At 38.9% G+C, this 21902-nt stretch overlaps 1 protein-coding gene across 1 annotated transcript in view; it reads left to right on the top strand.

Annotated features, from left to right (window-relative positions):
- Positions 1-12882, top strand: part of LOC125686925 (uncharacterized) — a 44495-nt gene extending 31613 nt beyond the window's left edge. Inside the window, exons 9-13 of the mRNA XM_048931523.1 lie at positions 5066-5223; positions 6508-6550; positions 9666-9852; positions 11900-12035; positions 12767-12882. Of these exons, the coding sequence (XP_048787480.1) occupies positions 5066-5223; positions 6508-6550; positions 9666-9852; positions 11900-12035; positions 12767-12866 (624 nt within the window). The 3' untranslated portion in view covers positions 12867-12882. The remainder of the gene's footprint in view (positions 1-5065; positions 5224-6507; positions 6551-9665; positions 9853-11899; positions 12036-12766) is intronic.
- The last annotated feature ends 9020 nt before the right edge of the window (positions 12883-21902 follow it).

Genomic DNA, 21902 nt, shown 5'->3' with positions numbered 1-21902 from the left:
TGCAGATCTGGAGTCCAGAGATCTCTGTTCCTTGGTGTGTGCTGGCCTATTCCTCTACTTTAGTTTATCCCATGTGCTCAGCTCAAAGAAGAAACGCAGACAGACTCTAGCAGTAATTTAACAAATATCTGGAAAAATAAGCCTACCTTAAAGAATACTGATTAGGAAAAAGAGATAGGGAGGCCAAGATTTTAGAGACACTGCTAAGTAAGCAATACTGTGAGTAAAGAAGAGGCTGGGCAGGGAAAAACAGAAAATAATAGTCACCTCAGACTGTAAGCCTGAGTGCCAGGGAGGGTTGTAACCATGTCAGCTTTGATGAAGAAAGTTGGGCAAATGGAAAATAAGCAAAAGGAGAATAGGTCATTTTCCCATCTCATTGGCAGATACGTCATCTTTAAGAAAAGATGTTCAGACACTAAAAGAATTCTCAAGTCATTACTGTCCAGTTTGAGCCAGTGAGCTGAGAGTGACTGCCTTGCATATTCCACTGACAATCTCCTGGGCTATCCAATCTTCCATTTCTGCTTTCTGACAGCGTTCATTTTAAGTTTATATTTTAAATTTGTTATATTTTTTTTTAGGACTTGCTCTTGTTTTCTGTACAATTATTTCTATTCTATTTTACTAGCACTTGCAGTACCATTAAGCTTAATTTTAATCTTTTTCCTAGTTATTCCTGTTGATTTTTATTTATTTCACTGCAAATAGCATGAAGTCTCCATATCTTTTCAGTTTTCCCTTTCTATTAGACAAAGCAGCTTAACTAGAATAGTAAATATGACTCTGCTCTAACAAAATCCTTCAATTGCAGTGAATTATCTGGCAAATGCTATGAATGTCATTTACTTTCTGGAAGTATTTACACTAAATCTGTGACCACCCTCCCACACATCTCAATCTACATACTCCTTTATGACCTTTTCATACTTTAAAGTAAGGAGATGTCTATTTTCATATTATGTCTCCTTTAGTTCAGCCTCATGTATATTAATTTTTTTTTTTTTTTCAGGAAAAAAAAACCCTTAAACTCAGACCTCCTGAAGAAATACTAGCTGCAAGGGAAGAGTTAGTTCAGGTGTTTCTGTTACTCTTAGACTAGTATTTATCAACATAGCATTTGCTTTCTGCCCTATACCCAAATGACTCCATCCATGTCAGGTCTTGTGAACTGCCAAGTATCTATGAAATAGCTCATAGCAACCTTGAGAGAACAAAAAATCTGTTTTCTTAAGTGCAAAACAGTGTTGTAGTAGCTACAATTTGAGCTAGTTTATTTCAAATCTTTACAGCAAATACCAGCAATTCTGAAAGCTTCTTGTACTTATATTAAGTTCCTAAGAGGTAGCATCATTAGTAGGTTACATTACAGTCACAGTAATACCAAATAACTTTTATGATGTTTTTTCAGCTGTATAGCTCTGGCACTTCTTGTAACAATGGGAGTGTTGCCATAGGAATGCACAACATATAGTTCATGAAAGACACAGTAGTGAAAAGAAATGCCCTTTACTTCTGGCATTTCCGAATTAGAGGTGAGAGTTTGCCTTTCAGTCAACTAAGGACATTTTGTCCTCTTTGCAATGAATGTTTCAGATCCTTCTTAATTTTTTTCCAGATGGTTACTTTGGAAAATAGTGGGCATTAATCATTCTTGATATGACAGGATCTAGTTGTATTAATTCTAGACAGCGTAGAAAGTATTTAGAAAAGTAGTTTCTAGGGATGTGTAATTACAGCATTTACACAGCCTTTTCAGCATCTACAATACCTTTGCCTTCTGGCCACAAGCTAGGACAGTCAGCAGAAAAAGAAGATGGAAAGGATACTGATGAGTAATGCTTCATTGCCCTAGCATGTATTATTCTCTGCACTAGAAGTGAGATTTGGAGCCTGAGTATGTATTTTGCTTATGCTGTCTTTGCAGTGTGATTTTGTGTGTGAAGATATTGTAAGAGAAGTAGGTCACACAGCACTGATGACTTTCTGGATCATCTTCATCTATTGTATTAACTTTAGCTTTTCATTTTAAAAAAGAAAAAAAGGAAGAAAGCAGAAGAATCTAAGAAATATGTCCATGAGAGTTTATTTACAGTTTTTCAGTACTAGGGGTTATTTTGTTCCTACAGAATATTTTAAGAACAAAGGAATAATTACATTTACCAATGAAAATACAAATAAGCATGTAAAAATCTAATAGGTGGCTGACTTGTGTGTTTTTTTGGAAATATATGCATGTTTATTTTGAAGCTAATAAAAAAGATTAGATGGTGCATTTGTTATTCAGCTCCTATGGACAGCATTAAATTTATTCCAAATGAACAGTTGATTTGCATAGGTTTAGAATCCATCTGTGTTTTCTAGGAAGAGCTCTACTAGTCTTCGTATGTCCTAACACTAGTAACTAAATGTGACTGTAAGAGCAGTAGTCATGGCTGTGGAAATCAAGCAGGTTAAGAATATTGTTTAAAACACAGCCAGAATTCACTGTCCAAATGTGTGCACCTCTGCCTTTAGTTACGATGTACTTGATGAGAGTTATGTTGGGAGAGTGGGAGAACAAACTGTTTTACCTACCCACTTGCATTAAGGAGCTAAAGGGCTTCTTGTAATTAACCACAGAAAGGACTAGGAATAATCTTCGGTCTCTAAGAGCTCTGAATCAATCCACAACAATACTGTACAAAATATTCTGACAAGTTTTCCAATGAAAGTTGTCTGAAATGGTTATGAATGGTTATGAATATACTGATATAAACTCACTTTGGTGCCAGGTAACGTTACGGAGCAGATGATCTTGAGGGAGATCACATGGCATGGGCAGGAGAACCAGGGGATCAGGCCCAGCTAGTTCATGAAAGGCAGGTACTGCTTGACCAAACTGATCTCCTTCTATGATCAAGTGACCACCTGGTGGATGAGGGAAAATCTGTTGACATAGTCTGCCTAGACTTCAGCAAAGTTTTCGACACTGTTTCCAGCAGTTTCCTGGAGAAGAAACTGGCTGTATGGCCAGGTCCAGAGAGTGGTGGTGAGTGGAGTAAAATCCAGCTATCAATTGGTCACGAGTGGTACTCCCCAGGGTACGGTATTGAGGCCTGTCCTGTGCAATACCCTTATTGATCACCTGGATAAGGATATTGAGTGCACCCTCAGTGAGTTTGCAGACAGCAACCAGGGAGAAAGTGTGGATCTGGCTGCAGTAGGAAGGCCCTTCAGAGCAATCTGGACAGGCTGGATTGATAGGCTGAGGCCAGTGGGATGAAGTTCAGCAAGGCCAAATACTTGGTCCTGCACCTTTGCCATGGCAACTCTAAGCAATGCTGCAGACTTGGGGTAGAGTGACTGGAAGACTGTGTAGAGGAAACAGACCACCACAGCCCAGGAGGCCAAGAAGGCAAATGGCATTCTGGATTGTATCAGAAATAGTGTTGCCACCAGGAGCAGGGAAGTGGCCATCTCTATGTAATCAGCACTGTTGAGGCCTCATCTCAAGTACTGTGCTCAGTTTTGGCCCCTCACTACAAGAAAGACATTGAGGCCTTAGAGTGTGTCTAGAGAAGGGCAGTAAAGCTGGTGAGGGGTCTGAAGCACAGGTCTTATGAGGAGAGGCTGGGATTGTTCAGTCTGGAGAAGAGGAAGCTCAGGGGAGATCTTATAGCTCTCTACAACTACCTAAAGTGAGGTTTTGTTGATGTGGGGTTCACCCTCTTCTTTGATGTAGCTGTCAGTAGGACTAGAAGGAATGGCCTCAAGTTGTGCCAGGTGAGATTCAGATTGGACATTAGGAAATACGTCTTCTCCAAGAGAGAGTTCAAATGCTGGAACTGGCTGCCCAGGGAGGCAGTAGAGTCACTGTCCCTGGAAGCGTTAAAGAAACTTTTAGATGTTGTACTTAGGGACATGGTTTAGTGGGAAATAATGGTGATAGGTGGAAAACTGGACTGGATGATCTTGGAGGTCTTTTCCAAGCTTGGTGGTTCTATGATTCTGTAGTTCTATATTTAGGGCAAATTTACAAAGGAACTGAAATCCAGACTTTTAAAATAACATTTTCTGAATGTAAGTCTTTGTTCCTTCTGTTTGTATATATAAGTGAGGTTTTCAGTATAAACCCAAACTGCAAGTAGCACTTTTTTGTGAATAGCCTCATGTTTTCCAGGTTTTCAATAGTCCAGACTAATGGCATCCTGGGACCCAACAGGGTGAGAGGGGTGATTGACTATCCCCCTCTATTCTGGCCTCATGAGGCCTATCTGGAGTACTGCATCCAAGTGTGGGGCCCCCAGCACAAGATAAAGGTGGAGCTTTTAGAGAAGGTCTGGAGGAGGGCCATGAAGATGATCCAAGAACTGGAACACCTCTCCTGTGAAGGAGGTTGAAGGAACTGGACTTTGTCAGCCAGAAAAAGAGAAAGCTGTGGGGAGACATCATTGTGTCTTCCAATTTTTAAAGGGAGCATATGAACATGAGAGAAATCAACTTTTCACACAAGTAGATAGTGATAATACAAGAGGGAATGGTCCTAAACTAAAGGAGAGGAGATTTAGACTGGATGTTGGGGAAAGTTTTTTACTGAGTGATGAGGTGCTGAAACAGATTGCCCAGAGAGGTCATGGTTCACCATCCTTTGAGGTGTTTAAGGCCAGCTTGCATAGCGCCCTGATCAATGTGATCTAATACTTGAGCTAGGGGCTGTCAATCCTGCCTGTGGAGGGTGGTTGGAAACTGATGATCTGTGAGGTCACTTCCAATCCAAGGCATTCTAGGATTCTATGATGATGACTCTATGATGTTCCTAAACAGTTCAGTACATTTGAAATATCCATGCTCAAAAGTTGGAATATTTACAGCTAATGAGGTTTCTGTACAGATATGAGAACTGATAAAGCATAAATAAATAAATAAACAAACAGAGGCTACTGATTATTAAAGCAAATGATGATTGGGATAGCTTGAAAGGCAAAAAAGCCTGTCACAAACTTCTACACCTTTGAATGTTCCCTGAGTTGATTCCGTCTCTACTTTGAACTTTGGCACAGCATTTTCTTCTCTTGGATTACAGGATGAAGGGAAGTGCAGACCCTTGGAAGTAACAAAGTTGGAAGGAGCAGAAATTGGTGTTGACACGAGTCTGGGTAAACCCTTTGTTTTTAAGTGCATACCTCAAAGTGGAAACAGGATTTTCTACTTCTGTGCGACTTCTAACCAAGAAATGAAGAGGTAAGCGATCTTTCATTTTACAGAGTCAGTTTTGTTATTCTGATTTGAAGAGAGAACAACTGGACTTTTGGAGAATGTTTACAAGACTTTCCTTGATCAATAGGGAAAAAAAAGGAAAAAAAAGAAGATATTTATAGGAAGATCGGTGTTTCTGCTTTTCTGGTTTTTATTTGCATAATTTTCAAGGATACTTTTCATTTTCAGAATTTACCTTTTTGTTATTATGAGAAGGTAGTTTTTTCTACAAGTTTTCAACATTCATGTTCTCCTCAAGATCTCCCTGAATTCCCATGATTTGAGCTATCTCCAGAAAAAAAAAGTTACACATATTCTCATACCTTCTCCACCATTGCAAATGGAAACTTAAATCTTCCTGTGGATGTAAACTTTCTTATTGTTCATTTCTCACCACTGATCTCTCCTCTGTCCAACAAGGACAGTGCAAGTCACAAACACAATCCCCTCTTCCATTTCCCTTTCTGTCATTCTGTCACATCATTATGTTTTCATTTTAAATTCTAAATATGCCATGAAAACATGTTGGATGAGACAAGATGTAATGAGTTAATGAGTTTGGGCTTTTTTCAGAATCCAAAAATGTTGTTTCTGCATTTCCCAAATACTATAGCAGACAAAGAGACTAAATCACTCAGAAGACTAAAAAGTAATTACTTTTAGGCCTTAGTTTGAAAATATAGTGAAACCTAATCCTTTTTCCCCTTTTTGTTTTAGTGTGCAATATTTGAAAACTAAAGCTATGAAGTAGGATGGCATTTTCTAATGTTGACTTCTCCAACCATGTTTTTATAGTATCTTAGTATTTTAGATATCCACTGCTGTCATATTGCAGTATTTTTCACTTTCTATTTTATACCATTCATGGCACAAAAATAATAACATTGCCAAAAAACTTCATGCTTTATTTGGTAATCTCCAGTTTCAGGATGTTTCACATTTTCTACAAGTTCATTATCTACCTTATAAGTCAACAGAAGAGTGAGCATTTAGCTTGACACGGTGAATTATGTACAAAATGTTTAGCTTCATCCTATAGTAAGTATTACTCTAATTTATTATGGTGTTGTACAGCAAGCTGAAAATAATCTTTCTGCAAGTTAGAAGTATTTATTTAGACTTGTGTTCTATACTGAAGCCCTGAATGCATCCTGAAAATTGCACATCCCTTCGAAAGCTGCCTATAGCAGCAAGAATTAAAAGAGGTGGTGTTGCACACTTATTCTGCTCTACAAAACTAAGATATTCTCATTATTGGTCATTTTATAGGTGGCTGGAGGCTATGGAAAAAGCAGTACATCCTGTCCATCAGGTAATGCTTTATTTATGTGAGAAGTACATTATAGTATATTGTGCAGAAGACTGAGAGACCATAGATACTTTGTGCATGGCCCAGTGCAGGTGACAACATGGAAGCTGCAAACATTTGTTCAAGGCAGCTGAGTTGTGAATCAGCTCCAGTCTGAAAGCCATATACACACATTATTTTGTTTCAGCAAATATGTTTTGCTGCCATATGGTGCTATGAATCAAAATGTTCCTTCTCCAGATATCAGCAGTTTTAAGCTCATACAGAAATATAACGTAAAATGAGACTAGTGGGAAGATAGGAAGAAGAATGAGCACAGTTGAGAAGACTCTCACTATGGCATGTTCTGCCCAATGTAATACTATTTAGAATAAAAGGAGAGAAGGGCTTTATCTTCTTAGATATTCTCTGTAAGCCTGCCTTGATTGCTAGTTTTTTGAGACTATCTACTGTCACTTCCAACAGACTATTAGAAAGAGAGTTGCTGTATTTTTGACTTTTCTGTATTTTAAGAGATGAAGAGAGATGAGATAGCTGATGGATTTGAATTTATCTCTCCATCTCTTTAGCTCTGCTCAATGCTGGCTTCTGCGGCTGGGAGAAACAGCTATAAGTGATCTTGAGCTGCAAAAGGGAAATCTTGTGCTGTCCGATATAATTTAGTACAAATAATCCCTGACTGGCCCCAGATCGGGAGCTGCAAAGCCAGTTCTGGTAATTCCAGTGTTAAAAGCATAGGAGTTAAAGCTTCTCCTTTCCTGGCTCCTTGATTCCACCCTTTTTATAAAAATGTGCTGTTGATTTGTAAAATCACTTTTAAGTGAGTGTAGCTACTGAACCAATTTGGATTTTTAGCAAAAAGAAACTGAGGCTGAAACCTAGGATAAATACCAAAGCCTCTTTTTTTTTTTTTTTTTTTTTTTTTTTCAAATGAAATAAAGTCTTCAACACAATAAGTGATGTTACAAATGCTAAACTGCCTTAACACAGTGAAGAAATAAAAGTATTTTAAAATATTTATTTCATTTTTCCTCTTAACCTAAGGCATAGGCGTGACCTTTCAGCAGTATGTTATAGTGGTTGGTTTCCAGACAGTGAAAGGAAGCCTTTATCTTTAATCCTTGTGTCTCTAAAATAAAATCAATCAAAGATGCATTTCTTTTGACTTCATTTTCTAGTTGAGATACAAATTTGTGTCTAAGTATATTCTACCCAGTAGTGCTTCTTAAAAGAATACAAAGGATCTAAAGAATTTAAACAGCAGAAATAAATCATGCCATTAAAATGTTCACAACACAATGTACCCAACCCAACAGAAACAATACATGGCTTCACCCAAAAGTGAGGAGAAGAGTACGCATATACTAAAGAAAATGCAACAAATGTCATTCTTCAGTGTAACAAGTAAAAATAATTTGTGAGAAAAAGAGAATCAAACTTGATATTCATAAAAATATTCATGCATTCCCCCATGAATAACACAGTCAGTTGGCTCCTTTCTGTGCTACTGTGTTTTTCATCAGTATATCTTTTCAGTTTTGTGTTTCAGGAAACAACATCGCTTTCTGAAAGAAATATTTGATTTACTATGTTGCTTTCATGGCCTAATTTCTACTTCAGTGAATGCTATATATCCAACTAGTTCCTTCTCTCAAAATAGACTTTTCATTCAGTTGAATAGAGGTTTTTTTAAGGTTTTTTTGTTTTGTTTTTTTTTTTGCTACTATTTATTACTTTTTAGAACATCCACTGAATTGTAATAAGAATCATAACATCAATGATATAAAGTCCTCCTAATGAATCTACAGGTGTAACTATTTTATGCATACACTTAGTACTTCTGAAGCCATATTATACACTGTGCTGCAATAGGTACCAGCAGATTTCCTGCTCATAACAAAACACAGTTATCTATTTTTTGTTAGGTCTTTTTTTCCTTCATTGACTTGCCAAGGAGGACAAGAGAGAGAAAGAAGGAAGGGAGGGGAGGGGAGGGGAGGGGAGGGGAGGGGAGGGGAGGGGAGGGGAGGGGAGGGGAGAGGAGGGGAGAGGAGAGGAGAGGAGAGGAGAGGAGAGGAGAGGAGAGGAGAGGAGAGGAGAGGAGAGGAGAGGAGAGGAGAGGAGAGGAGAGGAGAGGAGAGGAGAGGAGAGGAGAGGAGAGGAGAGGAGAGGAGAGGAGAGGACATCACCACACTTCCTCTGTAACACACAGGTTAGAAAGTGAATTTTGTCTTGCCTTACTAAGTGAAATAAAGACTGATGAAGTCCAGAAATTACACCAGTAGAAAAAAATGTTTTCCTTTTGGTTTTGAAGTATTCATCTGTCTTGGTTTCAGCTGGGACAGAGTTGATTTTTCCTTCATAGTGTCTAGTATGATGCTATGTTTTGGCTTTTGGGAAAGAACAATGTTGACAACACAGTGATTGTCAACACAGTTGTTGAGCAGTTCTGTACAGACCCAAGGACATTTCAGTTTCTCAGCTTCTCATACTGTTCTGCCAGTGAGGGGAACTGTATAGGCACAAGGAGTTGGGAAGGGACAGAACTAGGACAGCTGACCCACACTGGTTAAAGGGAGAGCTTGAAAAACAGAGGAGTTGGCCAGGTGGACAGTTGCTGCTCGGGAACAGGCTGGGCATTTTTGGTAAGTGGTAAGTAATTGCTTATGCATCACTTGTTTTGTATGTACTTATAAATAAAAATGGTTTTCTATGTCTACTAACTACTAATACTACTTTTTTTCCACTTCCTTTTCTCTTAGTAAATAGTTTTTTCTCAACCCACTAATTCTGCCCCCCATCCCACTGTGAGGGGAAGGAGTGAATGAACAATGGTATGGTGCTGAATTGTCAGTTTAAACCACACAATCTGTTTCTACTGACAAAAATCTATTTTGAAAACAAAAGAGTTGCAGAAAATGCAAGTTATGATTGTACAAGTTGACCTTTTTTTTTTTTTTTTACATCAAATACAAGTTTTTCAATTGCGTTTCCAAATTGACCTCACAAACTGTTTTCACAACCAAAGTCTGCACATGACTAGAGTCAGTGTCATTTCGTACCAGCAGGCCATCTTTAATTTCTTAACATAACTGCTCATTTCATGCTTACCTTGCAGAACCACGTGTGGGTAGATGTCACGCTGCATAATACTGCATTGCCACCCTTAGCCATCAAAAACCCAGAGTGCCTGGGGCTCCTCCACCAGCTGGACAGAAGCAAAGATGCCTGGATTCAACACTATTGCATTCTGAAGGATGGCTGCTTGTACTTCTATGCCACTCTCCGCTCCACACCTGCCCAAGGTAGAGCTGGCTGAGGGATTGCAAACAGTTATTAATTAAACAATTAATTGCAGTTTCCAAATAGAACTTTGACCACTAATGAAATTCTTTTACTGGCAAATTCTCAGTGTTCTGTGAAGGTGAACATACAAAGAATAAACTCAATTTCTTTTCATAAAATATACTCCTCATTCTCCCCATATTATTATTACTATTTTTTAAATGTCCAGTGGTCTGCAGTTTTGTTTCTGGAACACAGCTGATAAAGATGTTCAGAAGAACATATCAGCAAGAGACATCACCTTCCTAAAGCACTTCCTAGAGGCTTGATTCCTTGCCATTGGTGGCTGAAAGTCTGTTGAAAGCTGTCAGACTACTCTGTGATAAACAGCCTAAAAGGGAGGGACATCATAAACTCTAGTTGGTTTCTCCACCATTACTGGGCTTTCATACAGCCTTGGCAAAGGCAGAACAGCAGCAGGCCAAACTCCCTTAGTGCAGCAGAGGTGAGTTCTGCAGGGTCTGGCCAGGTGCTTTCATCTAAGCTAAAAAATCCATGATGCTGTGTAGCAGTTCTCCTTGTAACAAAACAGGAAAGTGGCCACTTCATGAAGGCTGCAAGGTGGCGTTTCCAGGCACCCATCACAAATGACTTCAAGGTAGGGAAGCTGAATTTCAGGCACTCAGGACAACTTCCTGGGACTTTGTATTAAAAAAAAAAAAAAAGAAAAAAAAGAAAAAAAAAAAAAAGAGGAGCTTAAGGAAGAAGGGTTGATTCCTTATCCTAAGGAAACTGGCAGCCAGAAGAATCAGAAAGGAAATGTTATACTTTTGCTTACTAGCCAGCTTTCAGATTGAGAGAGAAAGCTTTTTTCACCTTGTAAAAGGCCTGTGTGAAATGGCCACTGAGTTCCACAGTAAACTGAACCTAAGACTTGCCCAAAGTTAAGCAATGAATTAGCGGAAAGGAAAAAAAAATGCAGTATTTTGTATTTATGGCATTATAGTGACCCTGTAAAAACAAAAGAGCAAATGAAACTAAAATATTATGAAGAGCAAATGCTGTGTAATTCCTTTCTTTAGAGCTAATTGGTGTGGCCTGCAATGGAGTTCCAATTACTGATGGCAGCATGTCAAGTAAGAAGAGCGAATGCTGGTTCCAGCATTTTTTTTTTTTTTTTAATTTTCAAATTCATATCCCATTAGTTTTTAAGGAAAAACAAAAACAAAAGAACACACCAGATAGATAAAACAAAATTTGCAAGTTTAACTTGAAGCAGCCACCAGGATTAATTGACTGAAAATGAACCCCTGAATCTTGGTTGTTCATAAAGTTTTCAAGACAAGAGTTTAGTACAAGAAAGTAACCACAGCACAAATCTATTCTCAAATATCAAATCCATACTTCTTTTCAGATCTACCTTTTGATATGGTTTAATTTTAGTATAGTTTCGAGTATGTCTATTCATCATATTAGGTTTTTTTTATCACTGAACTAATCCTACACTTTGTGTAATCATATTCACACTTACTATTCACAGCTTATTATGCCTTTGTATTCCCTTTATCTGTCAAGTCAGAGTGACCTTTCATAATGCAATAGAGTAGAAAGTTCCAGTAACTGGACAGACACATTTGTGCCAAAACACCTGGGAGCCTGAAGGAAAATTCAATCTGTAACAGTAAAAATGTTTACCTCCTGTACACTGCTTTTCATCCAAAGAAGTGTAGTTCTTTCCTGATGCACTAGAAGAGGCAGCAATGAAAGCTGAGCTGGTAGAACTCCCACTGAGTTCTGCACTAATTAGCTGAAAGGAAAAGGAAAAAGAAATCTGAAATCCTGTAGAAAGAGCAAGTAAGGAGCTCTGTTCATATTAATTTTCAGAAGAAAACTGATATTTTGTATTTTTCATATTCTGTATGAAAATTCTGCATAACTGTGGAAAAGCTCAACACAAGTCACATGGAAATTGTTTTTTCAAAAAATTTCACTATGCAGCTAGCAAGAAATCATTTTCTAAATAGTATATTCAATATACATGATGCATACTAATTTTTTTCCATCAAGGTGGCCTCTACCTTCAGGGATATATTGTGAGTGAACAGTCTCTGGGATCCAAGAGATCAGTAATTGAACTCAAACCTCCATCTGAAGAATTTAAAACTTTCTACTTATGTGCCGAAAATGTAAATGAAAACAAAAGGTAAACCAAGATTCTTGTTTCTATTTTATTTGCCAGAGTTAAGAAAATTGGAAACACTATAGCTTGGGGAAGATCTGGTGACAGCTTTTCGTTCTGTTTTCACTTGTTTCTCTAGACTTCCTTTCAATTCTAGCTTTAGTCACACTGTAGCACAACATGTTGGACCATGTGAGTCATCAATTCTGTTACTGTCAGTGCTGGAACTGCAGCAATTATGGATTGCAGAGTTTCAGAAGGGAATCAGGATATGGTACCTTTCACAGAGCGTTATTACACTGAACAGAAAACCTATGGTACTTTCTCATTAGAGGAGCCTAAGCTAGCAGAATGTATATCTTCCTCATTGCCAACATTCCCAAGGGTGGTTTACTTCCAACAATGATCATTAGTAGTAAAAATGAAAATTAACCTACGAAATCATGTTCCGAAGGTGAATCCTTTCATAGCAATTCAGTCAAATTCCATGACTGTCTGTGGGAGTTCTGATTGTGTAAACCTTCTAATTGCAGGATTTGGATTCTAATTTAATGAACAGAGGACAAAGCTATTGGGTATGATGGAAACTGGACTTAAGATAGATAGCTGTACAGTCAACTCCTCCCCGTTCTACCCTTCTCCATGCAGTATACGCAGTAACACATTTGAACAAACACCATTCACAGAATATTCTAAAGGGTGTTGAAATGCATTCATTACACCCAAGTATATATAGTTGTTGGTCTTTCTTTTAGATGGATTACAGCTCTGAAGGCTTCAATTAATAAATGGTTACCCCTACACCAGGCAATCCAAGATTTCATGAACAGGCCACTGGAGGAGACGAGGATGTGAGAAGAAAGAATTTTTTTTCATGCTGTGTCTTTTGGTTCATCTAGAAAGATGTTCTAGCAGTAGGTAAATTTTAGTATTAGTATTCAATCATTAACAAATAAAAATTAAAGCAATTTTGTCTTCTTTGTGGCTATCATTATTTTATGCTTCTACTCAATTTCTGGGTCACTAAGCCATGTGTGAAGTTACTTTGACAATGAAGTGCTGAACAGATAACAGTATTTATCTAATGCTACCAAAAGAGAAAATACCATATTGTAATTATTTGGTAGTATCTGATATCTTATATTTGCATCACATTTTGGTTGAAAAAGCACCCTTTGCAAATACTCCTGCTTTTTCCATCCCAAAGCTTCTTGTATGGATTTGCCTCTAAGTTTCAAGGCAGTGTGAGGCTCAGTGTTAACTGAGACACTAATACATGCATACCACCAGAGTATGCCTGGAAGAATGGAATAATTTTTTTTAATGATATAGATAAATATCTTTGTTTCTTGTATATTCCATGTCAACATAAATTTTAATTTAAAAATAGTCTTAATTTGACTATTTGCCATTACAACACAGCGTGTTTACTGAGAGAAACCAATATTCAAAGACATGATTTCCTCCAAAATTAGTAAAAAAAAACAGCACTATAAGTGTACAGATATCTGTGGTCTTTGCAGCTGGTCATATAAATAACGTTGTACATTATTCTCTAACATTCAAGTCATTCTTCCCATCAATAAATCTGGTCGAAGAGTTGACAGCTCTGTGTCCAGGCGGAGGTTTGTGACTAGTTGAGTCCCTCAGGAATCAAGTGCTGTTTAACATCTTTATAAATGACATAGACAGTGGCATCAAATGCACCCTCAGCAACTTTGCTGATGACACCAAGCTGACTGGTGCAGTTGATAGAAAAGAAGGAAGGGATGCCATCCAAACAAACCTGAACAAGTTTGATAAGTGACCCCATAACAAGGCAACCTTAAACAAGTTCCCCAGAGAAGCTGTGGTGCCCTATCCCTGGACGCACTCAAGGCCAGGTTGAATGGAGCCCTGGGAGCCTGATCTGGTGAGTAGCAAGCCTGCCTATGGCAGGGGGTTGGAACTAAATGATCTTTAAGGTCCTTTCAAATGCAAGCCAGTCTCTGATTCTATGATTAAGAATCATTGTTTATCTTGCTATAAAAAAATGTGTCTAAATACATACCCTCATGTCGGGAATAACCCACTTGGCCAGGGAAACCTGCTGATAAACCTGGGGAAGCCCACCAACTCAATATGAGTGAACCGCTTCCTTTATTGTAACCACAGCAGACCTTATATAGATACAGAACCTGAAACCATGGTTATAAACAACTCTATAAATCACATACCTAGGGTACAGTGTTTAGACAAGCATGTCGAAGGAACAAAGGCAAGCATTCCAGAAATCCATTCACCAAGCACGAACAATCCTAGATACAATCTAAGGGTACAATCTATGCTACGTTCCAAGCATAAACCGTCCCTGGCTCCTAAGCCACGCAAGCTAGTTCGAGCATCTTTTAGAAACCCAGATTCAGATACAGAATAAAACCCACTGCACCCTCACAAATATTGCAATGTCATAATTTACTATTTCAATTTTCAACTTCAACTTATTAATGGAGCATTCTGCTTCCAGTTGCAATGAAAGCTGGAAAAAAAGCAGTGGCAGCTTAGCTATTTTTACCTTCAGGTGCCTGTTGCCAACCTCACTTAAGGAATAAACTGTCACATTTTATAAGCCAGGAGAAAAGGCTGCATGATAATTTCTCATTTTTTCTAATGCAAAACCACTTGGTATTGTTTAAGCAACTACTGATGGATTTACTTTTATCTTCATAGGGAAAATATATGTGTGACTGGGGGGAAAACTCTACTTCAATCCTGAGACATGCAGTCTTTTATTGTCTTCCCATGGGACAAAAGAACCACATTCATAGTTTTAAAGAACGTTTAGTCAAGTGCTACTTTTTCCAGTCTTCAAATTATTCCAGTAAAGCCAATAAATTATTATTATATTTAAATTTACAACATTTCAAGTAGAAATTCAAGAAAATAGTCAGAAATATTCCTGAAGATTCATGAAAAGAAAGTCTCCAGAAATTAGACAACTCAGTTTTGTTTTGGTTTGTTTTTTTTTGTTTTTTTGTTTTTTTGTTTTTTTGTTTTAAGATAACAAAGGTACAGATTTTGCAATGAGAAGACTTTTGTTTAGTCACCAAAGAAATAGTATCCAATCGCGACATCTTCAAATCTAGATTTCTCCAGAGGTTGGAGAATTTAAATCTTTGAATTAACTTCTTCCTCTTCAGCATCCAAGTTTTGGTCCCATTTTACCTTTTGTTTGTTCATTTTTTGTTTTGGTTTGGGTTTTTTTTGAAATTTCTCCAAAAGAAAACACAAAATGTGAAGCTGGAGTAACCTGGTCTGTCTCCTATCAGCAAAGGATTTGCACAGCTATGCAATCACTGTATACCTAGTATCTCACCATGAGTCATTTGTTTGCATTCAAGACACCTATATTTATTGCTAGATACACCCACATTCAAGGCTTTCCTTTCACTGCCAGGAAAAAGATAGCTATATTGAAACCAGAACACTTCCATTAGCAGAGTATGATATTCTGCTGAGAAGAAATGGGGTCATGTACTTGAAGCATGATTTATTCAGATGGTTAGCTGCACTCCAAATGGAGCTCGTTTTCTGCCCTGTTCAGCAGAAAATATGTACATGGCTCTACAGAAGGAAAGCCACAGAAGGTCACAAATGCATTTTCCACAAAGGAATGAGTTATTTAGCAGGAAATACTCCAGGGCCACAAAAGCATTGCAAAGTGCATAATTCCTTTTTGTAATGTGTTTCTGAAGGACACAGGTGTGTGAGTTTGTTTTTTTCCCTTTCTTTATGTCAGACTTTCAAATCTCATTTACTAGAAACTGACAGTCATTTTAGTAGGAAATATTTCTGAATCTTCCAGAGTTAATCCACCCTTCAACAGCAATGATGAAATACACATTAGCCAAGGCTGAAACACTGCAGCATCCTATGAGTAAGTCTGACTGCCTAACGCCCAGACTTTACTGGTGAGGACACTTATGCCCATTTCCTCGTTGTTGGCATTGTGCCCGTTCACAAGATGACATGCTAATTTGATCTGAGTGCAGAGGAAGGATTGCTGCAGTGTGTAGAATGTGACATCTCTTATTCAGGATGATCTTCTCAAGGGCGGTTTATGCCAGCCAAGCCAGATACTTCGTAACAAAAAGTCTCATTGTGTCAGAAGTAATGTTTTGTTGTTTTGTTTTGTTTTTGCAAAAAGAAATGTTGCAAAAAGAAAGAAAACCCATAGGTGTCATTACCATGTGAAGATTTCCCAATAATAAAAAATAAAAAAGTGATTTCTTTACACTTTAGAACATCCGGAAGTCTTGAAAATTATATTTTTTAACATTTGCATATTGCATTATTTAATTTGATGTCAGCTAACATTGTACCTATTTTTATAATTTATGCTAGTCATTTCCTAATTTTATGTTGCTGAGAACAGCTGTTACTCTGCATCAGCTGAAATCACTCATTTTCATTGCAACAAACTGAAGTCACTGTAATTTAGAAAACGTAACTGACAACTTGATGTAGGAAAAGAGATACTTTGATTAAAAAGTAGGCCTACTCCTTAAACATTTTAAAAATTATTCTACATATCTACAGTTTACAAAAATATCTAAAGCCAGCATCTTAAGGAAGGATATTCTGCAATAAATTTTGCACATACTTGCCCTTCTCATAAATGGGAATGAAAAACAGAATTTGCAGTTTGAGTAACAAGAAGTAAATTTCTGAATTTTGAGGAGATACTAAAATACATTAACCAATTACTGTTATTTTTAATGTTGCATTGGATACTAGGATTGTTTTTCTAAATGGTATCATTGCTCCAAGTTCTGAAGCAGGAAGATGTGTAAATGGATTTAAGTTGAGGGAGGGAAGATTTAGGTTGGATGTCAGGGGGAAGTTCTTCACAGAGAGAGTGGTGAGAGTGATGAGGTGCTGGAACAGACTGCCCAGAGAGGTTGTGGATGCCCCGTCCCTGGAGGTGTTCAAGGCCAGATTGGATGGGACTCTGGGCAGCCTGGTCTAGTATTAAATGGTTGGTGGCCCTGCATGTGGCAGGGGGGTTGGAGTTTGATGATCCTTGAGGTCCCTTCCAACCCTGGCCATTCTGTGGTTCTGTGTAATGTTTAAAGCAACACTATGAAGTTTTAGCTAAGGATTCTTTAAGAGCTAACCTCAATCAATAAAGTACAAAACCTGATAAACTATTGAAATTCCACAGGTAGATGATTGCTGCTGGATTTGTTGTTGCCTTCAATGCTTTAGCAGGTGTACCACTTGGATTCAATAAATTCACTTCACTACTTTGGTCCAGAGTTTCATAGATAAAAAGATTTCCTTGTACAGGAGAAGAACACGGGCTCATTGTTCTTCAGTTACCACAGATTAAAGTCTTCTAAAGTAATATGAGGAGAAATAGTTGTAGTCAGGCCCAATATGGACCAGATAGCTTACTATTTCTCACTTGCTCTGGGAGCATTCTTGCAATTAAAATCTTTTTCACACTGAGAGAAATAAGAAAGCGAGCTATTGGGAAGGACTTTTTTGCAGGGAAACCGCTAAATATCTAATGGGCAGTGACTTCCCAAGTCTCACTCCTGTCTGTCAGCAGAACATGATTCACAGAGATCTGCTGCGGAAAGACCAACAGATGCTCTGCTCTGTGATTCTCTGCCCTCAGGTGCATCACTAGGCTAGAAGGGCAGGAGAGGAAAATGCGATACAGGAAAAATAGATGCTTCATAGAATCACAGAATCAAAGAATGGTCTGGTGTGGAAGGGATCTTAAAGCCCAAGCAGTTCCAATCCCCTGCCATGAACAATACTGCCACCCACCAGCTCAGCTGCCCAGGGCCTCATCCAACCTGGCCTTGAACACCGCCATAGATGGGGCACCACAGCCTCTCTGGGCAGCTGTGCCAGAGCCTCACCTTTCTATGAGTGAAGAATTTCCTCTTAACATGTAATCTAAACCTCCCCTCTTCTAGTTTAAAATCATTTTCTCTTGTCCTGTAAGCCTGTCCTAGTCTCTCCACTGGCAGACAAAAAAAAAAAATCTTTCCAATGGGAATAAGAAGCAATAACCAAGGCTCTGGGCACTTCACTTGTTGTCCCATATTAAGAGAAACACCAGGTCTTTGTCACCTCTATATAACTAACATTTTATGGTGGAAGTATTATCATTTCTCACTGATCTGCAATCAGAAGTTGAGACTTTTCTGCAAAGAAATTTGGCATCATACTTGTGTTTGTCTTGTGACACAGTCCAAAAAGATGTAGGGATTTTACTGGTGGTCCAGTGAACCAGGCAGTGAAAAAAATGCTCTTAGAACAGATAAAAAATGACTAAATAAATATCCTGAAATTTTCTCCCTAAATAAAAAATTGCTATTGCTGTTGAAAAATGGTTTTGAAACAGAAATGGAACCACTAATTGGAAATTAAGCGTTATGTCTCTGAAGGGAAGAGTGTGGTCTGGAAGGAGAAGTCTTGAGTGTCTGTAGTGCACAGGGAGCAGACATGAAGACTAGCAGGATCTCACTAGAGGAAGTAGTAGTGCAGCAAGTACAAGCCAGCTTCTACTTTGTGATTCTTTGTAGGACAGAGATACCAGGCTCAGTCCGAAACCCAGAAGCAGCCTCAGCTGAAGCTGCAATCATAAGAATCCAGTGTCAAGCAGACAGCATGAAAGCTGGAAGAAAAAAATATCCTGGCTGAAAACTATAGGGCAAAGGTATAAGAAAAAAGTACATGTCAGATAGTCGCCATTTTCTAAACAAAGAGCAATGGTACACATAGTGTTGGTGGAGATATAAACATCCTACAGGGAGTATTCCCACAGTATGACTTTAGCAGAGGTAGGAAAATCTGCCCTAGTCCAACTTTAGATATTGTTAAACACAAGACCAACCTCTGCAGAGGTTGGAAATCGGAACAAATTCACATAATCCCTGCAAAACTGAATTCCAGCCTGCTGCACTTGATGACTGTAAATACCTGTGATAGCAACACAAAAGTTTACATGTGTTTGCAACAGTTACTGTTTCCCATGCATTCACTGCTGCAAAGGCTGCTTATTTGCAGTTGTTCGATTAGATAACAACCAATTTTAACTGGTCTGCAAAGCTGAGTACAGCATAATCCCAACAGCATCAGCAATAACAGAGCAGAGAAATATGACCAGATGCTTTTAAAAAATCGTTCTAGAGGCCATCTGTGGGAAGAAATGTAGGCTGTAAATAAGATAGAGAAGTGAAAGGAAACACTAAGGCTTTCAGCTGATGAGAACGAGTGAACATGTAGGAGTTTCACCCACAGCAGAGCAGTGCAAGCAAGGTAATCCCACAGAACACACCACATGGAGAAGAGGGAGCAGACACCTTTATCAAGCAGAAAAAAAGGATTCAGATCAAGGATATAGTCACAAAGAGGAAGGAACCTCCTCCTCACAATAATTAATAAATAAATGCTGGATCTCCAAGCAAGTCATTGTACATGAAAGTTTCTGAGGGGTGGGTTATCACAAATCCTGGCTGGGGACGATGAGGAGCCTGTTCAAAAGCTGATCCAAAAACCCAGAGCCGAGGAGACAGTAAGTGCTGCAAATGACTGAAGATTAACACTGAAACGAGAGAAAATGATTCTTTGTTTCTCTTGAGAAAGGCCCCAGTCTTTTGATCTAGATAAACGAGTGCTGTCAGGGAGCAGCAGTGGTGCTGGAGCCTCAACAGCCCCTGAAGGTTCCCTGATGCAATCCTCCACTGGGAAAAGCACTAAAAAGCAATAGATGTCAGATGGTAAAGCCAAGCCTTAATTGCTGAAGAGACTTTATGCAAAGCTAAGGGTGGGCTTCCTTACATTTAGTAGACATTGGCTTCTGTGGGATTCCAGTGAGACCCTGAAGGCAGCTAAATATATAGTCAAAACAAGTGATGAAGGAATATCAGCAATGTATGGGGATAACCAAGCACTTGTCTAGGTTCTGTTTATTCCCACTGAAAACTTTGATAGAGTTATCTTTCAAGATGAAGAAAGAGCTTCAGCAGAGCACTTTGAAAAAGTGAAGAAAGTTGATGTCCTAACCTCCTTGCAAGCCTGAACAGAAGTTAGGCCTGCTATTAGAAGCACAGTTACGACAAATCCAAGCAGTAGGACACAGCCAGAGCATCCAGCCTTTGGCAGCAGAGTCATGATGAATACAAGGGCAATGTGCAGGCCAAGAGGAGGCTGCCAGTTAAGTTCTGAAAGAAACAATCAGCTTACCATTGAATAGAAAGTGCACAGGCAGCCATTGGGAAACACGGTGAAAAAGACTGCATATAGAGAACCTGGGAGAATATTTACAGATAGTAGCGGGTGCATGGATCTCATGTATTCTCCATTGTTCAAAATGAGATAGAGATTTGCAAGTGCAGTTTAAAAAACTATGAAAGGCAAGCCAACAAATTACCAAAAGGACAGGATGCCAAGGCAGGAAAAAATCCACAGTCAGCCACGTGACAATTAAATGTCAAAATCCGTAAAACTTATTTCTTAGCACCAACAGATGAAGAGTTGTATTAAAGGCAACAGTTTACATAAAAAGAGAACATGAAATTCTCCTGGCATATTAAGAGCATATATCTCAAGGCAACTGTGCTTCCCAGAGGGGTACTGAATCCTGCTTGCAGCAAGAAAGGTAAAGTATTTACTAGTAAAATATGAAAGAGCAACTGAGAATATGCATATGGAATGCACAGGGAATGCATTACGATGAGTATTAGAAAGACTGCAATAGCAGCGCACAGAGCATGTCAGTCCAAAATATCTCTCAGAAAGAGTGAAGAAAGGTATTCTCACAGAGGCAGAGAAGGACCTGGGGGTCCTGATGGACGAGAGACTGAATATGAGCCAGCAGTGTGCTCTGGCAGCTCGAAAGGCAAATGGGATCCTGGGCTCCATCAGGAGAGGGGTGGCCAGCAGGGACAGGGAGGTGATTGTCCCTCTCTACACGGCTCTTGTGAGGCCCCATCTGGAGTACTGTGTCCAGGTGTGGAGCCCTCAGTACAAGAAAGACATAGAGATTTTGGAAAGGGTCCAGAGGAGGGCGACTAAGATGATCAAGGGGCTGGAGCACCTCCCCTATGAGGACAGGCTGAGGGAGTTGGGCTTGTTCAGCCTGGAGAAGAGAAGGCTGCGGGGTGACCTCATTGCAGCCTATCAATACCTGAAGGGAACCTACACCCAGGAGGGGAGTAAACTCTTCAAAAGGGCTGACAACAGCAGGACTAGGGGAAATGGTTTTAAGTTGAAGGAGGGAAGATTTAGGTTAGATGTTAGGGGGAAGTTCTTTACTAGGAGAGTGGTTAGGCCCTGGAACGGGCTGCCCAGGGAGGTTGTGGATGCCCCGTCCTTGGACGTGTTTAAGGCCAGGTTGGACGGGGTCCTGGGCAACCTGATCTGAATATGTATGTTGGTGGCCCTGCTAGGCAGGGGGGTTGGAACTACATGATCCTTGGGGTCCCTTCCAACCCGGGTGATTCTGTGATTCTGTGATTCTGTGATCTTTCAAGCATTTTGTCCATCTGATCCATTTGTATTTTTTACTATTTGGAGCACTGATTCTACTTATTATTCATACACTGAGAATCTAGTATAAAAGATGACGTTACCACAACATAAATACATAAGATAACAAAAAGGAAAAGAGATACTAAAAAATATCATGGAGAGTATCTCCACAGGTTGCCAAAAAAATAAATTAAAAAAAAAAATTTAAAAATAAAAATAAAAATCCTGTGAATTAACTAAAATACTCCTGTATCAACACTCTTCAAGGATCAAAAATGCCTTATTGCCAGTGATCTGAAGATGATGAGGAGTAAATATTGCTTGTTCCTGAAGACTTTTATGGAGAGAAGAAAGATTTCA

The sequence above is a fragment of the Lagopus muta genome, chromosome Z, assembly GCF_023343835.1.
Source record: "Lagopus muta isolate bLagMut1 chromosome Z, bLagMut1 primary, whole genome shotgun sequence".
Classification (NCBI taxonomy): Eukaryota; Metazoa; Chordata; class Aves; order Galliformes; family Phasianidae; genus Lagopus; species Lagopus muta.
This window is presented reverse-complemented; position numbering and strand designations above follow the sequence as displayed.